At 41.2% G+C, this 18554-nt stretch overlaps 1 protein-coding gene across 3 annotated transcripts in view; it reads right to left on the bottom strand.

The window, feature by feature from the left end:
- The window catches only part of LOC136864335 (inactive phospholipase C-like protein 2), a 786053-nt gene extending 780716 nt beyond the window's left edge, over positions 1-5337 (bottom strand). For all 3 annotated transcript variants that reach the window (XM_067141176.2, XM_067141177.2, XM_067141178.2), the window contains exon 1: positions 5163-5337. In XM_067141176.2, the coding sequence (XP_066997277.1) occupies positions 5163-5307 (145 nt within the window). In that variant the 5' untranslated portion in view covers positions 5308-5337. The remainder of the gene's footprint in view (positions 1-5162) is intronic.
- Between the last annotated feature and the right edge of the window lie 13217 nt (positions 5338-18554).

Genomic DNA, 18554 nt, shown 5'->3' with positions numbered 1-18554 from the left:
TGCAAATGCTGGTCGCATTGTCTTCCAAGGCCGAACGCCAAAATATCAATAAAAAATAAATAAAATACCGTGTTACACCACCTCGCCTTGAGTCGGCGGGGTAGGAAGTCCACAAATTTTTGCAGGTATGCTATGTCCAGTTGTAGCCACTCGCTGTTGATTAAATCCTACAGAGCGACCAAATTGCGGGGATGCTCTTTTCGGTGTTGCACCTGCTGTTCCAAATAGTACCACACATTTTTATGGAATTAAGATCGGGGGATTTAGTGGGCCCTTCGGGGTGTGACAGGGTACCGGTGTGTTCATCAAACCAGCCAGGTATGTGTGCAGCCCAGTAAACACGTCCGTTGTATTTTATAAAATATGAGTGTCCACAGCACACTCATCATGCAGATGTTGAATGAAGAGCAACACTCGGTAACTGAAAATGTTGAAATAACCTCCTGATTTATGTGGACGGTGACCTGAATGAGTGGGGCCAAGTCGTAGTACGAAAACACCCCAAAAATATCACAGAACTTCCTCCACTTGAACAACACCCTCTACACACTAGGGGTTAAAGACCTCATTGAACGGTCGCTGCACACAACGCCTTGTGTCATTTGAAAACAGACATAATCGCACAGAACTCCACTCGCAAACTAAATATTCATTCTATGTGCTTACCGGTAACCATGTTCACTGCGCTCCACTCGTAAACTAAACATTCATTCCTTGTTCTTACCGGTAACCATGTTCACTGCGCTCCACTCGTAAACTAAACATTCATTCCTTGTTCTTACCGCTAACCATGTTCACTGCGCTCCACCTGTAAACTAAACATTCATTCCTTGTTCTTACCGCTAACCATGTTCACTGCGCTCCACTCGTAAACTAAACATTCATTCCTTGTTCTTACCGGTAACCATGTTCACTGCGCTCCACCTGTAAACTAAACATTCATTCCTTGTTCTTACCGCTAACCATGTTCACTGCGCTCCACCTGTAAACTAAACATTCATTCCTTGTTCTTACCACTAATCATGTTCACTGCGCTCCACTCGTAAACTGAACATTCATTCCTTGTTCTTACCGGTAACCATGTTCACTGCGCTCCACTCGTAAACTGAACATTCATTCCTTGTTCTTACCACTAATCATGTTCACTGCGCTCCACCTGTAAACTAAACATTCATTCCTTGTTCTTACCACTAATCATGTTCACTGCGCTCCACTCGTAAACTGAACATTCATTCCTTGTTCTTACCGCTAACCATGTTCACTGCGCTCCACCTGTAAACTAAACATTCATTCCTTGTTCTTACCGCTAACCATGTTCACTGCGCTCCACTCGTAAACTGAACATTCATTCCTTGTTCTTACCGGTAACCATGTTCACTGCGCTCCACCTGTAAACTAAACATTCATTCCTTGTTCTTACCGCTAACCATGTTCACTGCGCTCCACTCGTAAACTGAACATTCATTCCTTGTTCTTACCGGTAACCATGTTCACTGCGCTCCACTCGTAAACTGAACATTCATTCCTTGTTCTTACCGGTAACCATGTTCACTGCGCTCCACCTGTAAACTAAACATTCATTCCTTGTTCTTACCGCTAACCATGTTCACTGCGCTCCACTCGTAAACTGAACATTCATTCCTTGTTCTTACCGGTAACCATGTTCACTGCGCTCCACTCGTAAACTGAACATTCATTCCTTGTTCTTACCGGTAACCATGTTCACTGCGCTCCACCTGTAAACTAAACATTCATTCCTTGTTCTTACCGCTAACCATGTTCACTGCGCTCCACCTGTAAACTAAACATTCATTCCTTGTTCTTACCGCTAACCATGTTCACTGCGCTCCACTCGTAAACTGAACATTCATTCCTTGTTCTTACCGCTAACCATGTTCACTGCGCTCCACCTGTAAACTAAACATTCATTCCTTGTTCTTACCGCTAACCATGTTCACTGCGCACCACCTGTAAACTGAACATTCATTCCTTGTTCTTACCGCTAACCATGTTCACTGCGCTCCACTCGTAAACTGAACATTCATTCCTTGTTCTTACCGCTAACCATGTTCACTGCGCTCCACCTGTAAACTAAACATTCATTCCATGTGCTTACCGGTAACCATGTTCACTGCGCTCCACTCGTAAACTGAACATTCATTCCTTGTTCTTACCGCTAACCATGTTCACTGCGCTCCACTCGTAAACTGAACATTCATTCCTTGTTCTTACCGCTAACCATGTTCACTGCGCTCCACTCGTAAACTGAACATTCATTCCTTGTTCTTACCGCTAACCATGTTCACTGCGCTCCACTCGTAAACTGAACATTCATTCCTTGTTCTTACCGCGAATCATGTTCACTGCGCACCACCTGTAAACTAAACATTCATTCCATGTGCTTACCGCTAACCATGTTCACTGCGCTCCACTCGTAAACTGAACATTCATTCCTTGTTCTTACCGCGAATCATGTTCACTGCGCACCACCTGTAAACTAAACATTCATTCCATGTGCTTACCGGTAACCATGTTCACTGCGCTCCACTCGTAAACTATACATAAATTCTATGTTCTTACCGCGAATCATGTTCACTGCACTCCACTCGTAAATTAAATATTCATTGCATGTGCTTACGCCGACCATGTTCATTGCGCTCCACTCTTAAACTAAACATTCATTCTATGTTCTTACCGCTAACCACGTTCACTGCATTCCACTCGCAAATTAACATTCATTCCATGTGCTTACGCCGACCATGTTCATTGCGCTCCACTCGTAAACTATACATAAATTCTATGTTCTTACCGCTAACCATGTTCACTGCGCACCACTTGTAAACTAAACATTCATTCCTTGTTCTTACCGCTAACCATGTTCACTGCGTTGCCTGACAGGGCACTCCATCCCCCACCATTCGGTGCACTCCAGTTTTGTATTTCTTAACCGACATTTAATTCACTTAGGAATAGAACATCATATTTTCCCCACAAGTACAATAAAAATGCCAGTCGTAGTTAAATTCGCTTTTCACCGGGCGAGTTGGCCGTGCGGTTAGAGGCGCGCGGCTGTGAGCTTGCATCCGAAAGATAGTGGGTTCGAATCCCACTGTCGGCAGCCTGGAAGATGGTTTTCCGTGGTTTCCCATTTTCACACCAGGCAAATGTTGGGGCTGTACCCTAATTAGGGACACGGCCGCTTCCTTCCAACTCCTAGGCCTTTCCTATCCCATCGTCGCCATAAAACCTGTCTGTGTCGGTGCGACGTAAAAAAAACAACTAGCAAAAAAGTTCGCTTTTCGACTTGCACTCGACGTTCTTGTCGAAGCAAGTCAGCGATAATCTCTCGTCCCTCTCATACTCCGCTAGGAGCAGCAGGAAAGCTTTGCTCGCACGCCACAATTGCCGGCAGTACTGAACTGATAGCTGGAGTTAACCCCATTCATTTTCATTCCCGAACGAGTCTAAAATACTGTACTAGTAACGAGAACTTCTCTTTCATTGTTCTATTGCAAACGTAGACGACAATCGCAAAGGAACTGTTTAGGTTGGAGCTGACCGATTGCAGTGAAATGTGCCGGAATGATCAATGAAGATATCATAAACTTACTGCTAACTGTCATTCTACCGTAAAATAATAAGTACTTAAAAAGAACTGTAATGTTTACAATAATTTTAAATGGAACGTAGTGTACTGGAGATATCGATCGGAATAAATATCTTGTTGGGATGATCAATTAATATTGAGCATATCGCTGCACGCCTGTTCACAACATGACGAAATAAGGGATTCTGGAATCCGGTAGTCCCCCTCGTTAATATCTTAATAGCGTGTACGTACATATATAAATGCCGTCACCGAAAGATCTATTTGTATCGGTGTGACGTAAAACAAATAGTAAGGGATGGCCGCGATTTAATATTTTAACTTCCATCATAAACGACACAAAAGTATGGAATATTTGACATATTCAGCTACTGTGTGTATTAATAAAACAGGTTTGTTGAGCGTGAAATTCTGGTCGTTAGGTCAAATCTCATTTTCAGTATATAGAGTTTTATTTAAAATAGAAGTGTGGCATATTTCTACCGTCGTGCGCAAGGTCTCCTAGGTCATCAGCAGCTAACTGCTCCGAGCCACCCAGCTATTTTCAGCAATTAATGGTAACACTGTCGTTGATTTTACGGCAAAATGATGATTGCAATTAAGTTTAGGATATGTTAATTGATCGCTCACCCTAGTTTCATTGAATATGACTGCCGTAACCCAAACAGTTCCCTTGTCAGTGGTATCTCAAGACCATCCAGTTGGCTTTACCACGGTAAGCCTTAATCACCAGTCGGCGTTGTTCGCTGCTAGTCAGCGCAAGTGGTTGCGCGGCTGTCCTGATCTTGGGTTCAAGACCAGATAGATCCGGCATTTCCAACTCAGTGTACTTACGAAATTCTCAAGATTGCGTTCAAATGTTTCGAAAAAGAAAGTCAATAATTTAACGTTTGTTTCGGCGTAAAGCGTGCTGGTACACTCAATCATTCATGGTAATATCATCAATGGAAGTGCGATAGTATCCCGGCGCGCCTCGGATGCGCACCATGCCATTTCCTAGAAAACTATACTTTAAGATAAAGAGTTAAAATAAAAGTTCTAGGCTCCCGCTGTGTTGAACTAGGTTGGTTCATTGTACTGCTGATAATAAATAAACGCGTCTTGAAATCATACCTTAAAGGTAGTATTCTCTTTTAAATGCACACTTAATGCAGGCAGTAGGTTCGCTTCTCGTGAAAGAAAACTTTCAGATATTGTCGAGTATAAAAATATCATGGTATCAATTAAGTACCTACATAGTAATTTCTTTTTCCCATAAAAACGAAAAATTACTGTATTTTTTGTTTGTTGTAGAAAAATCTATTCTTATGAATTTTAGGCTTTAGTTTTGAGATTTGAGAATGTGAAGTGTACTTCTAAATTTCTCATGTCTCTGTTTAATGAGCACATGATGGTTCTAACAAAGAGGGTTGGATGATTAACTTCTAGGGAGTGAGAACACGTGGCCTTCTTCTTTTGCGTGTCAGTTATTTATCTAGCATGTAATTAAACCAGAAAAGGCACAGAAGAGGAGAGTATGCAGCCAGCCAGTCACAATTAAGTGAATATTACTTACCACTGGATATCTTTCTTTCAGTTGGTAGGCTGGTCGCACTGTGAAAAGATACGGTCTTAGCTTTCCTGTTAGTGAGGTTAGCTGGCCTGGGTGAAGCCGCACTTCCCTCCTTAGTGACACACGGATCCTCGACACGCTCAGCCATGGCAAATACATCAGCTTAACATGGTGAGTCGGGCACCGGCCGGCTGCTACTGCTCGCAGCCAGGCAACGGATCTATAAACCTTGGCGACATGACGTCACGACGAGCAGCGTCGACGCCTCCGACACCTGGCAGTCATCGCGCGAAACTATTTAATACAAATCCGCCGTTTGCGAAATCCATAGCTATGTACCTTCGCCTGTGAAGGTACTCCATTCTGTACCCTCGTGTTGATTCAAGCATCCATGATACGGACTGGTACGGAGCAGCCAGCAACTTCTGTAGCAATAATTTATTTATTTATTTATTTATTTATTTATTTATTTATTTATTTATTTATTTATTTATTTATTTATTTATTTATTACGGGGTCAGTTCGCCGTGCGGTTAGGGGCGCGCTGCTGTGAGCTTCGAACCCCTCTGTGGGCAGCCCTAAAGATAGTTTTCTGCGGTTTCCAATTTTCACACCAAGAAACTGCTGGACTGTACCTTAATTAGGGCCGCAGCCACTTCCTTCCCACTCCTAATCCTTTCCTATCCCATCGTCGCCATAATACTTATCTGTGTCGGTGCGACGTAAAATAAATTCTAAAAAATGTTATTTATGTGAAGTGGCTAGGCTTCTAAATGCGTGCTCGGTTTACCTGTAAGAATGTGGGTTCGACTCCCTTTCAGAAAGTCGAATAATTTAAGAAATAATATCTCCACTTCTAGAGAGACACAAGGCCCTGAGGTTCACTCAACCTGCAACAAAAATGAGCCAGTTTAATTCCTGGGTTAAAAGTTGGCCAGGCTGAGAATACCAATCCATCCCACTTACGGGGGAAGTGCTTGTACTCAAACGCTCCAAATTACATTGAAAATTTGTAGGAAAGTTCAAATATGGTCGCTGAAAACGGCTGTAGGGTTCTTCTACGCCTTTGATCAAACGAGTAAGTTGAAGTAGTTGCGTGATGTTTGGTCGTAGCGTTGAAGTAGTTACGCTGCACTGTGCTTCGAACACTTCACTGAAACGCCCCGTCTTCATTTTAGTATTGAGTGAAGATGTACGGAGACACGTCTCGACCATATCAACACTTGAGAGTACACTAGGTATGTCTTACACTTGTATTGATAAATTAATTAATTAATTTCCATTGGGTGCTCTCCGGTCATTTTTTTTTCACCATTTTTCATCCAATTCCAAGGGTCATAGTTAGTGAAGCGGTGACGAATAGTGGAAACCTCTACCATGCACGCCTCCAATGGCCTACAGCTTGCATCCGGGAGATAGTGGGCTCGAATCCCACTGTCGGCAGCCATGAAAATGGTTTTCCGTGATTTCCCATTTTCACATCAGGCAAATGCTGGGTCTATACCTTAATTAAGGCCACGGCCGCTTCCTTCCAACTCCTAGGCCTTTCCTACCCCATCGTCGCCATAAGACCTAACTGTATCAGTGCGACGTAAAGGAAATATCAAAAAAGTGGCCTACATTATCAGTACACAGAGACAGCAGTGAGTGAGTGAGTTAGATAGTTAGTTAGTTCCTGGTCACTTCACTGTTACTAGACTTCGTCACTATATATTAATTTGGCCCAGTTTTATGGCCGGATGCCAATCCTGACACCAACTCTGTGTGGAGGGATGTATCCATTATTGCGTGTTTCCGTGATTGTTGGTAGTGGGATACGCTGTATGGAAGTGAAGAGTTGTGAGACACAGACACCCAGTGTCCGTGCCAGACAAACTGGCAGTCCTTGAGCCAGCCGGGAATCGAATTCGGAGCTATCTGAAACGAAACTCACTACGCTGACCATTCAGGCAAGGAAAACAGAAAATAGTAGTATAATTACACGTGCGTCTTCATTAAAGACTGTTATGTGTTTCAACATTCAGTCTGGAAGTCTGTGAATTAACTAAGAGCCTCTATAATCCTCAGTTTGTAACTAATTCTGTGGCCTCCATTACCTCCACACCTCTTATCATTAAATAATCAAAAACTGAGTCTAACCATCGTCGCCTTGGTCTTCATCCATTTTTTATATGATCAATACCCGAGTCCATTACTCTCCTAGGTAACCTATCCTCCTCTATTCGCCTAACGTGACCCCGCCACCGAAGCCAGTGTATCTGTATCAATCAATCAATCAATCAATCAATCAATCAATCAATCAATCAATCAATCAATCAATCAATCAATCAATCACTACTGATCTGCGTTTAGGGCAGTCGCCCAGGTGACAGATTCCCTACCTGTTGTTTTCCTAGCCTTTTCTTAAATGATTGCAAAGAAATTGGTAAGTTATTCCAATCCCTAACTCCCCTTCCTATAAACGAATATTTGCCCCAATTTGTCCTCTTGAATTCCAACTTTATCTTCATAATGTGATCTTTCCTACTTTTAAAGACACCACTTAAACTTATTCGTTTACTACTGTCATTCCAGGCCATCTCCCCACTGACAGCTCGGAACATACCACTTAGTCGAGCACCTCGTCTCCTTTCTCCCAAGTCTTCCCAGCCCAAACTTTGTAACATTTTTGTAACGCTACTGTTTTGTCGGAAATCACCCAGAACAAATCGAGCTGCTTTTCTTTGGACTTTTTCCCGTTCTTGAATCAAGTAATCCTGGAGATGGTCCAATACACTGAAATCATACTCTAGTTGGGGTCTTACCAGAGACTTACATGCCCTCTCCTTTACATACTTACTACAACCCCTAACCTGTACGCATTTGCAAGCTGTAGGTGTTCAATAATTACGTACGTTGAACGTATTGTCCCAACATTTTTGAGCAACTAGATCGCCAACGGGACGAACGACAATCAACGTGTAAGTCAAGCTCCATTTCTACTGAAAACATTAATATCATCTTCAGAAGGAGATTTCCTATGAGTGCGCTAATAATTCATTGTATTAACTGAAAATATTTTGTGAGTATTATCCCAGTGGCATATTAGGCATTGTCATGTAATGAAAGTGTACTTCACAAGTTATTTTATTGGATAAATATACCGAATCCAGTATTCGGGCAGTAGTGTGTTCGAACCCCACTGTGTCGGCTGCCCTGAAGATAGTTTTCCGCTTTTTCCCATTTTCACACCAGGCAAATGCTGGGGCCGTGCCTTAATTAAGGTCACGGCCGCTTCCTTTCCACTCCTAGCCCTTTCCTATCCCATCGTCGCCAGATGACCTATCTGCGCCGGTGGGGCGTAAAGCAACTTTTGAAAAGATATACTATATATATATCTGATATCCAAATTTGCGTAGTCACCGGTTTACCTATCTTCAAAAGCACATTTTCAGGCGTAGGCGAGGTAAGGTCTACCATCGGAATAAGATTCCTGAGTAATCGAACACGACCTGAGATTGATTAACTTCGACTGTGAATGATTTAATTTCACTTCTGTAGGTATATTTATTTGTAAGTCTATTCTGGCACCCAACGGGTACTTTATATTTTGTCCAGTCGCAGAGTATGCAGTTTTTAAAGACTGAATTTTATACTTTTTAAATAGTTTACATAAATTCCAATAGTTTTCTCTTACCACTCACAACAGTCCCGCTTGTGCTAAACTAACACTACTCTTCCTCACACTCCCGCTAAAAGAGGGGTCCATTTTCAGTCTGATTCTCTATAGAACTAGAAAGCAACAGTTTTGGGAGACCTGAGGTTCGAATCCCAGCATTACAGTAACTATTCTGGGCAGAAATTTCCCGACGTTTTTTTCTAGTCACTTCAAGAAAATGCCAGGACAGTGTCTGTCATTGTTCACGTCCCAGAGAACCTATCCGAATTCTAAACACAAATAATTGCATTACAATATGGGGCATTCGTCAAATCGGACAAAAACTGCAAAAATTGAACTTAGATTCTTTTTAATTTCGAAAAGTTAAAATTAAACGTAGAAACGCGGCAAAATCTAGATTATGTCATTTTATATACTCGTATATTTCCAAATTGTAAGAGCGCTCAAAAGAAAAGTCGTTAAAATGATCGTACAACATTATTTTTCTTAAATTCCGAGGCCCATATTCCAGTTTTCCTTAGAGATAGAATATTGAATGAGGTCTTATTTCCGCACGTATAATATGAGCATGACGAATCTAAGACTAAGTGTGAAGACTCAGCCATTATAGCACTGTAGTTGGTGGTCCCCCCACTGCAAGCACTGCAAGCGGTTATATCCAACACGTGCTTCAGTCGTTCCGGCAAGATGGGTATAGAAAAGTGCAGGAGATTTACTGTGCGAGATATTTCTGTGAAGAAGTTGAATTTCCTTTGCTTTCAGAGTCTAAACTCAATTCATTTTGTGTTGTGCACTTCAAGCATGTATCATATGCGGCTTGATTAATTTGATAGTTCAGCATGCCGTACTGTTTTGTGGTATGAGATTTTTCCACCACGGAAGCATAGAAATCCGTTTGAAAAATGGGCCAGAGCTTTCCACGGAAAGGTACTGAGTTAATGCGTAATCGCAGAATTTGTCATGTTCATTTCTCTGATGGTTTGATAGTAAAATTAGAAAATTTTATAGGAAATGGTGAAAAGTTTATATATCTCGTGTGAGATAGAAATTACGTCCAGGAGCAGTGCCTCACATTTTCCCTAATTTGTCTAAATACCTTTCAAGTTAGATTAAGTCCCGTGAAACTCCCAACAGGAAAAGGAACCTAGACACCGTCAGGAAAAAAAGAAGGAAGATTGAAGACGGGGTTTGATCCGTGAGACTTTGCTGTCGACAGTGTCGGCCATTTGCCAGCAGTCCCATCTGCTGGACACTTGAAAAACATAAACAATTGAATGTAGTAATGGTCGCTAAGTTTTGTAAAGTATGGTGTGATATAAGCTGTATAAAGAAGTGTTTTAAAATTAAATTCAGTGCAGACCCATTGTAAGACTCCCTTAAAATATGTTCCTGTATGTAATGGTATTATACAACATTTAGTAGCGACCGTAAAAGGACATTTACGATTTAAAGAAGGAAGTATCATCGTACCCACGTGGAATATAGAGCGCGAAAGTAATTACTGAAGCAAAGGACAGTGACAAATATTTCGTTTACGAAAATCGCTAAACATATTAGTGATTTGACTGACGAGGAAAACGTTAATATTAGGGAACATCAATTATTATCCACCTTTCTAGAAAGTAAGATAGCGATTTTGAACGAACTGCATTCGAAAGTGCTCGATTTATCATTAGATGATGACGAGGCTGATACTGACAAGGAAATAGAAGGGGCTGATGAGTACCAGAAATACGAAATTGTGTATTTCGGGAATACAGGTTCAACAAACCGAATATGAAGCGGGTAGTATTGGTAGTAAGTCTAGCAACGAACAAACCAAGAAATTCAAGTTGCCGAAGTTAGACTTCTGAACTTTTGCAGGGGATTTAAAGGAGTGGTTACCATTCTGGAGTCATTTCTCAAAAGAGATGAATATCCTAGGATAGCTGTGGAGGATAAAATTCAATATTTAATATAGGCAACAGTAAAAGGATCATGTGCTAGGCAGGTAGTTGGATGTTTTCCCCAACACGAATAACTTACAGCAAAGCAATTGAAAGCCTAAAATCTCGTTTTTCCCAAGAAGATCTTCTTGTGTAGGTTTATGTACGTGAGCTGTTGAGGTTAGTTTTACACAAGGCCTCGCAATCCAAATCCAGAATTGCCTTGTCTCAACTTTATGTTCAGTTGGAAACACAGTTGAGATCACTAGAATCACTTGGTGGCACAACGGACAAGTGTGGTCCTATATTATTTTCCCTTGTTGAATCGTGCCTCCCCGAAGACTTATTAAGAATTTGGCAACGCAGTATTCTATTTACCTCTGCACAAATGCGAAAGACTGTCTGGAGGGGTTAATGAAATTCCTGAAATCGGAGGTGGAGGGTGAACAGAGAATAAACCTTGCTACATCTGGGTTTGACTTAAAGTGTGAAAGGACAAGTGAAAAACCGAGGCACAAGAGGAAGGATTCAGACGACAACATTCCTACAGCTATCGGGTTATTAACATAAAATCAACGTAAAGTTGTCAAATGTGTGTTTTATGAATGTCATCATGCCAGTGCAGATTGCTTCTCCGCTACAAAAATATCATTGGAAAGTAAACGGAAACTGTTAAGGGAAAAGGGTGTTGTTATATGTGTCTGAAGCCAGGACATATGGTAAAGAATTGTAAGGCGAAAACATAAAATGTATCATTTGTGGTGGGAAGCATGTTGTTTTAATGTGCAGACAGTTGTTAGAAAAACAACATGCTGTCCCCAAAAAGCTAACGACAGTGAAGAAAATGCAACTCAGGAAGTCACGTTGGCAAATGTTTCCACTTCCTCTAAGGTGTTGTTACAAACCATTCGTGTAAATGTAAGATCTGATAGAAAGGCTGAATGTGTTCGTGCTCTAGTTGATACGGGCTCCAAGAAATTATACATTTTGCGAAAGACTGCTTTAAAGATGGGTTACACTTCACTGGGGAAATAAATCATTTCACATTCTCTTTTTGTTGGTGTGACAACACAACGGAATGAACATGAAGTTTACAAGATGCGAGTAGGGGACCTGAATGATGAATTTCGGTGTAATTTTGAAGGTTTAGACCAAGAAGTGATCTGTGGAGGCATTTCACATGTTACGGAAGGGGAATGGATGAATGAGCTGAAGAAATTGAAAATAGATATCACCGTAACGAGGCAGGTTTGGGGCTTATAGAAATACTTATTGGGGCAGATGTGGCTGGCAAACTTCTAACAGGAAGAAGAAAATTCCTGTCGTGTGGTTTAGTTGCAATAGAGACATTGTTAGGCTGGACTTTGATGGGAGAGATTCCTAATACATCCAAGAGAAGTGAAGAAAATGAAGGCTTGCTTATAACTTCCATGTTTATTAAAGAGGCAAGTATTACTGATTTGTGGAGGTTGGATATTATAGGCATTTCGGATCCTGTAGTCACGAAGAGGGAACGAGAAAATGCAGCGAAAGACAATTTCCTCCAAAGTGTTCATCGCACTGAAGAAAGTCGATATCAAGTTCGGCTGTCTTGGACTGAGGGGCATCCCGTGTTGCCATCAAATCTGAATATCGCTGAAAGAAGACCGGGTTCGATGAGGAAGAAATTATCTGAAGATCTTTTTCGAGATTGGCTGAGGGAATTATAGAAGAAGTGCCTGAATCTGAACTTGTTCATTGTTGTCACTACTTATCGCATAGACCAGCTGTAAAGGAAAACAGTGCAACTACAAGAATCAGACCTGCTTTTGATGTTTCGGCAAAACTAGGCAGTTTTCCAACTTTAAATCAATGTCTTGAAACTGGTCCAAATCTGATTGAACTCATCCCAAGTGTGGTGTTAACGTTTAGAGAAAAGGAGTGGTTGCTGATATTATACGAGCATTTTCACAGATTGGTATTCACCCTGAAGACAGGAACTTTCTAAGCTTTTATGGTGGAACAGTTATGAAAATTGGAGGTTAGGGTATTCCGGCATGCAAGAGTGGTTTTTAATGTAAAGTGTAGTCCTTTCCTCTTAGAATCTGTAATCGAACACCGCTTATTGAGAGAAGAGGATTCAAATCATTCTCTTAAAGAAAAGTTACTGCACAGTTTTTATGTTGATAATGTTGTTTCTAGTGTGGATAATGAAGCTGAGCTCAATGCATTCATGTCAGAATCAGTCAAAGACAAGACACAGCCAAATTCGAGCTTAGCGGTTGGGAATGGTCAAGTGAAAAGTGTCAGAGTGTTCATGATAACACCTATTCTGCAGTACTGGTTTTGTTGTGGAATCAAGAAAGTGATGAACTCAAGTTAACATGAGCTGGATTAGAGATTTCCATTTTGACACCATTACCAAGGAAACAACCCTGTCGATCTCCCACAAAGTGTTTGACCCTATAGGTTTTATTTGTCCTATTATGTTGTGTCCTAAATTGCTTCTGCAGAAAATATGGAACTTGATTGGAATACAGAAGTTGACGATACTGTCAAAGAATCGCTATTTGCTTTACGTCGCACCGACACAGATAGGTCTTATGGCGACGATGGGATAGGAAAGGCCTAGGAATTGGAAGGAAGCGGCCGTGGCCTTAATTAAGGTACAGCCCCAGTGTTTGCCTGGTGTGAAAGTGGAAAACCACAGAAAACCATCTTCAGGCCTGCCGACAGTGGGGTTCGAATCCACAATCTCCCGAATACTAAATACTGGCCGCACTTAAGGGACTGCAGCTATCGAGCTCGGTTGTCAAGGAATCAAGGAATAATTTCTGTTGTGGTATGAATAACTCCCTCAATTAGAAGAAATTGGCATCCCCTGATGAGTACAGAAACCTGTGAATATAGAGGAGTGTGTTTTACACACCTTTTGTGATGCTAGTCAAAAGGCATATGCTGCAGTAGTTTTCCTCAGGCTAGAGACAATCGACAATGTTCAACTTCATCTGTTGGCGGCCAAGACACGAGTCTCCTATAAAGATTTCTATGCATCGTTTGGAGCTTATGGCTGCAACTATAGGAGCAAGGCTTGCGAAGTCAGTTCTGGACGGATTAGGATGGAAAAATATGAGTACATTGTTCTGGAGCGATTCTACTACAGTAATTGCGTGAATTACCAGGGGAGACAAATGGACGGTCTGTGTTGGAAATGGAATTGATGAAATTAGGAACATCACTTACTCTGAATCTTAGAAGTATGTTCCAGGGGAACTTAACCCTGCAGATTTATATTCCAGGGGCTGCAAAACTAAACAATGGTGGGAAATGGTGGGAGATGGTGTGAGTGACCTGCATGGTTAAAGCAATCACCAGGAAAGTTGTTTGCTCGTAATGATGATCCCAAAGACGATGAGATCAACATGGAAAAGGTTAGATCCCCAGCTGTTGTGAATGTTTTTTTTTTTTTTTTTTTTTTTGCTAGTTGTTTAACGTCGCACCGACACAGATAGGTCTTATGGCGACGATGGGAGAGGAAAGGGCTAGGAGTGGGAAGGAAGCGGCCGTGGCCTTAATTAAGGTACAGCCCCAGCATTTGCCTGGTGTGAAAATGGGAAACCACGGAAAACCATTTTCGGGGCTGCCGACAGTGTGTTGTGAATGTTAACTGTTTGGTTTCGAAGAATCAAGAGGCCTGGTATTTCAAATACTTCTCTAATTTTTTAAGAATTGTCCGCATGTTGGGGTGGTTGCTAATATTTATACATAATAGCTCTTTACCTACAGATCTCTATCAGAGAATGGAATTAGCTGTGGAAGAGTATGAAACTGCAGAGAGAACAGTTGTTCGGTTTATTCAAGAGGACTCCTTTTCTGTGTTTAGGGACGACAGACTGCGAACGCTCAGAGTGTTTCAACACCATTAAGGAATAATTAGGCTGAAAACAAAGATCGCCTACAGAGATGTCAGCCTGCAGTAATTCCATCACAACACGAGGTAGTGAATAGTTTAATCATGACGGAACACAAGATACAAGGACACGTAGGATTGCAAATGCTGCTAAATAACCTCAAGGAACGATATTCGATTTTAAACGGTCGGAAAGCTCTAAGGTCGGTTTTGTCCAAGTGCGTCATATGCAAGAGACACAGTGAAAGACGTCTTGAAATTACTTCACCTCCACTTCCATCCAATCGAGTACGGGATGCTGCCGTGTTCGAGATCGTTGGACTGGCTCTAACCGGGCCCTTATACCTACAAGGTGGAATTAAAATTTGGGTGTGCCTCTTTACTTGCGCGGTGTTTAGAGCTGTCCATCTTGAACTGGTACCATCAGTCTCGACAGAAGCATTTTTGCAAGCACTCCGTCGATTTGTGGCCCGCAGAGGAAGGTATTCTGTTATCCAGAGTGACAATGGGACGAACTTCACCGGGACTTCTAACTTGCTTCGAACTCTGAACTGGGAAGATATAACTTAGTACAGCACTGCTAGGCGCATTGACAGGCGTTTCAATCCCCCCCAGTTCACCTTGGTGGGGTGAATGGTGGGAGCGCTTGATATGCCTTCTCACACATTTATTGAAGAGGATGTTGGGTAGACCATGTCTTACTTACGAGGGGATAATGACTACATTATGTGGCTGTGAGAGTTTGATGAATTCTCGACCTTTGACTTAAATCATGGAAGATGTTTCTGAACTAGTGCCTCTCTCCCCTTCTTTATTCCTACAAGATATAAGGGAGATTGGTGTTTCTGATCTCGATTCGATAGACACACAGAGCCTCAAAAGGAGTTTAGGTACAGACAAACTTTGAAAAGGGATTTGAGGAAAAGATTCAGAAGTGAATATTTGGGGCAGTTGTAGTTACATCGTGAAAAAGAGGGCACCCGTGCTGTACTTGTGGGAGACGTTCTGTTGATTGGGTGTGACAATCTCAAGCGTATACACTGGCCATTGGGATACATAGTTGAAGTTATACCAGGTAAGGATCGTGTCGTCAGAACAGTGAAACGAGGAACTGGTCAGCCGAGTCATTACGTCCAGTACAAAGGATTTCTCCATCGGAAGTGTCCTTTGATGACCCTATTGTGCTCTCTGGAAACTGTGATTCTTTAGGTGTACTAAGGGATGACAACAGTGGTGATCCAGTTGTTACTCGAAGTGGTCGAGCGGTGAGAGTCCCTGACAGACTTGACTTGTAAGCAGTAGGTTTGTATTTGTTGGTACTGTTGAGTAGCCTTCTGCTACTCAAGGTGGGAGTATGTTCCGTGAGAATTTGCTGTCGATAATGTCGGCCATTTATCGTTAGTTCCATCTGCTGGACACTTGAAAAAAGCAATTGAATGTAGTAATGGCCGCTTTTTTAAAGTATGATGTGATTTAAGCTGTATAAAGAAGTGTTTTAACATGAAATTCAGTGCAGATCCATTATAAGACTTCCTTAAAATATGTTCCTGCGTGTATTGGTATTAAACAACAGGGGTTAAGCAGCGAATGGGGAATTAAAAGGTCAGTCTAATGTTCAGTTCTCACCGGAATAAAATACTATGGTTCAAGCAAGGATGTTGTGTTTTTAACATGGCCTTCGAAAAGTGTATGTGACATTCTTTTCCAGGCCGAGAAAGTAATTAATGGAAAACCGAACTCAAAATTCATGCGGGGCGAAATATTTGTTGACTGTATCGATTCTATAGAAAATTTTCAGTTGATCCTTCAGGAGCCGGCTGTTGTCATCAACTTTTTTGATATAATCCCCAGACTTGTTTACCATTATCTGAAGTGCCAATTTATCTTCAGAACGAAGGAATTTCGGCGAGTTTTACAATCTCGAACATCCGCCAAATCTTCATGCAAGCTTTCTAAAGGCCAATAACGGACAAATTGAGTTTGAAAATAGATTATTACCTTTGCATGGTTTATGGATATTTGTTCCAATATGCTCAAAGATATGTGTTACTTATCTGTATATGTACGCTCCAGTAACCTGTGATTTCCGCAACATGTTATGAAGGCCGTAGGTCTTATTTCCATGTATGATTTTTTCCATTGTACCCTGCCGTGTTATTTTAATTTAATGTCTCATTGTTTTTAAAAAAAAGCAGTGTATGTACTCATCAGTTACGGAGTAATACGTTTCCTCTGGCATCATTCCTTAGACCAGTTGATCGGTACTGTGGGGCTTGCCCACTCTAGCCTTGCCTGGCGTGGCGCCCTTTAACTCGTACACTTGTTCTTATATTCATCATGATAAGAGTTTTGTATGTACCGCATATCACTGGTTGTTTACATTATTATTGAGATAATCAGTAAAATATTAATTTTAATTTTGTTCCAGAAAGGAAAAAGCATCTGAATAACTGATGCTTTCAGTTTCGGAAGTTTATTAGATCAGCGTTGTCAAATTTATGGGGCTTGAGTGACAGACGAATAATAAATTTAAAAGGAATTGAGACTGAGAGAGATTTTTGTATTAATTGTGTTTACTAACTCAAAAATTTTGGATTCTCTCGGAAGCAATCTTATACGATTACTATTGTGAGACTGAACTTTCACAAGAAGCACGTAGCTACTCAACGAGTGGACAGAAACGCAGCGCGCGTTCAAATGAAGTGCGCAGAGACTGCAATCTCCTATCGGTTAATTTCCCAGAAAGAAACAATCATTTAATTGGGTCGCTTACAAATGTTAAAACATTCCAGCTTTTTAGGATTTTTCCGTCTTGAAATTACCAGGGTTTCTTCCCAGTGTATCAGTGAGCTCATCAATTGGATTGGCACACATGTCCAAGACGGGTGAGTTTCGAAAACTGTAAAAATAAGTGAACTTACTTACAATTATAGGAAGACCCCTAGAAATTTTGTCAATGCAGTCTGTCTCCCGCTTTGAAGAGGAAACTACTGTATCAACATACAAAAAAAATAATATGGAAAGGTATTTCAAAAGTCATAAATAAAGTGGGAATGGGAAGGAACGACCATGGCCTTAATGAAGGTACAGTCCTAACATTTGCCTGGTGTGAAATTGGGAAACCATGGAAAACATTCTTCAGGGCTGCCGATATTGGGATTCAAACCCACTACCTCCCGGATGCAAGCTCACACCTGCGTGACCCTAACCACACGGACAACAGCCGTAGCTCTTATTTCCATGCTAGTGCCTCTGCACTTTTCCCAAGTTACCGCACCAGCGGCGCAGTACCTTCGATGTTTGAAAAGTACTTAAATATAATGTGAAGATATAAAGTGCACTCCATTGTATTATGCTTCACTTTAAAAACACACGAAGTTTACGCCTGTACAACATTAACATTAAAAAATTAATGATTTACTTACGCGTGCTAATGAAAATGTGAAAATGTAATGGTGATTCCTTCAAAATAAAGAATCATTTACCTTAGAAAGAGCCGGAGAGACTGATTGATTTAAACCAAAATTAAAAACAATATGGGTGAAAATCCACTAGACTGCCATGATGGCATACAGCATAAATCAAGTAACTGCAAATCACAAACATACCTAATATTGGAAATCGGGTTCCATTCAATAGGCACTAAACGAAAATAAGAAGTAAATCCCTTTAAAATAAACATTTTTAAGATACTTACATAACTCTTCCATCAAAAATTAATTTCCCAGAAAGAAACAATCTTTTAAATGGGTCGCTTATAAATGTTAAAACACTCCAGCTTTTTAGGATTTTTCCGTCTTCAAATTACCAGCGTTTCTTCCCAGTGTATCAGTGAGCTCGTCAATTGGATTGCCACACATGTCCAAGACGCTAGCGGCTAGTGCGCCGTTTCTTACATAGGAGGCTTTCAGTGATGTTTCAAC

This window comes from Anabrus simplex, chromosome 2 (genome assembly GCF_040414725.1).
Source record: "Anabrus simplex isolate iqAnaSimp1 chromosome 2, ASM4041472v1, whole genome shotgun sequence".
Taxonomy (NCBI): Eukaryota; Metazoa; Arthropoda; class Insecta; order Orthoptera; family Tettigoniidae; genus Anabrus; species Anabrus simplex.
The sequence above is the reverse complement of the archived record's forward strand: the minus strand, read 5'-3'. Positions and strand labels throughout refer to the sequence as shown.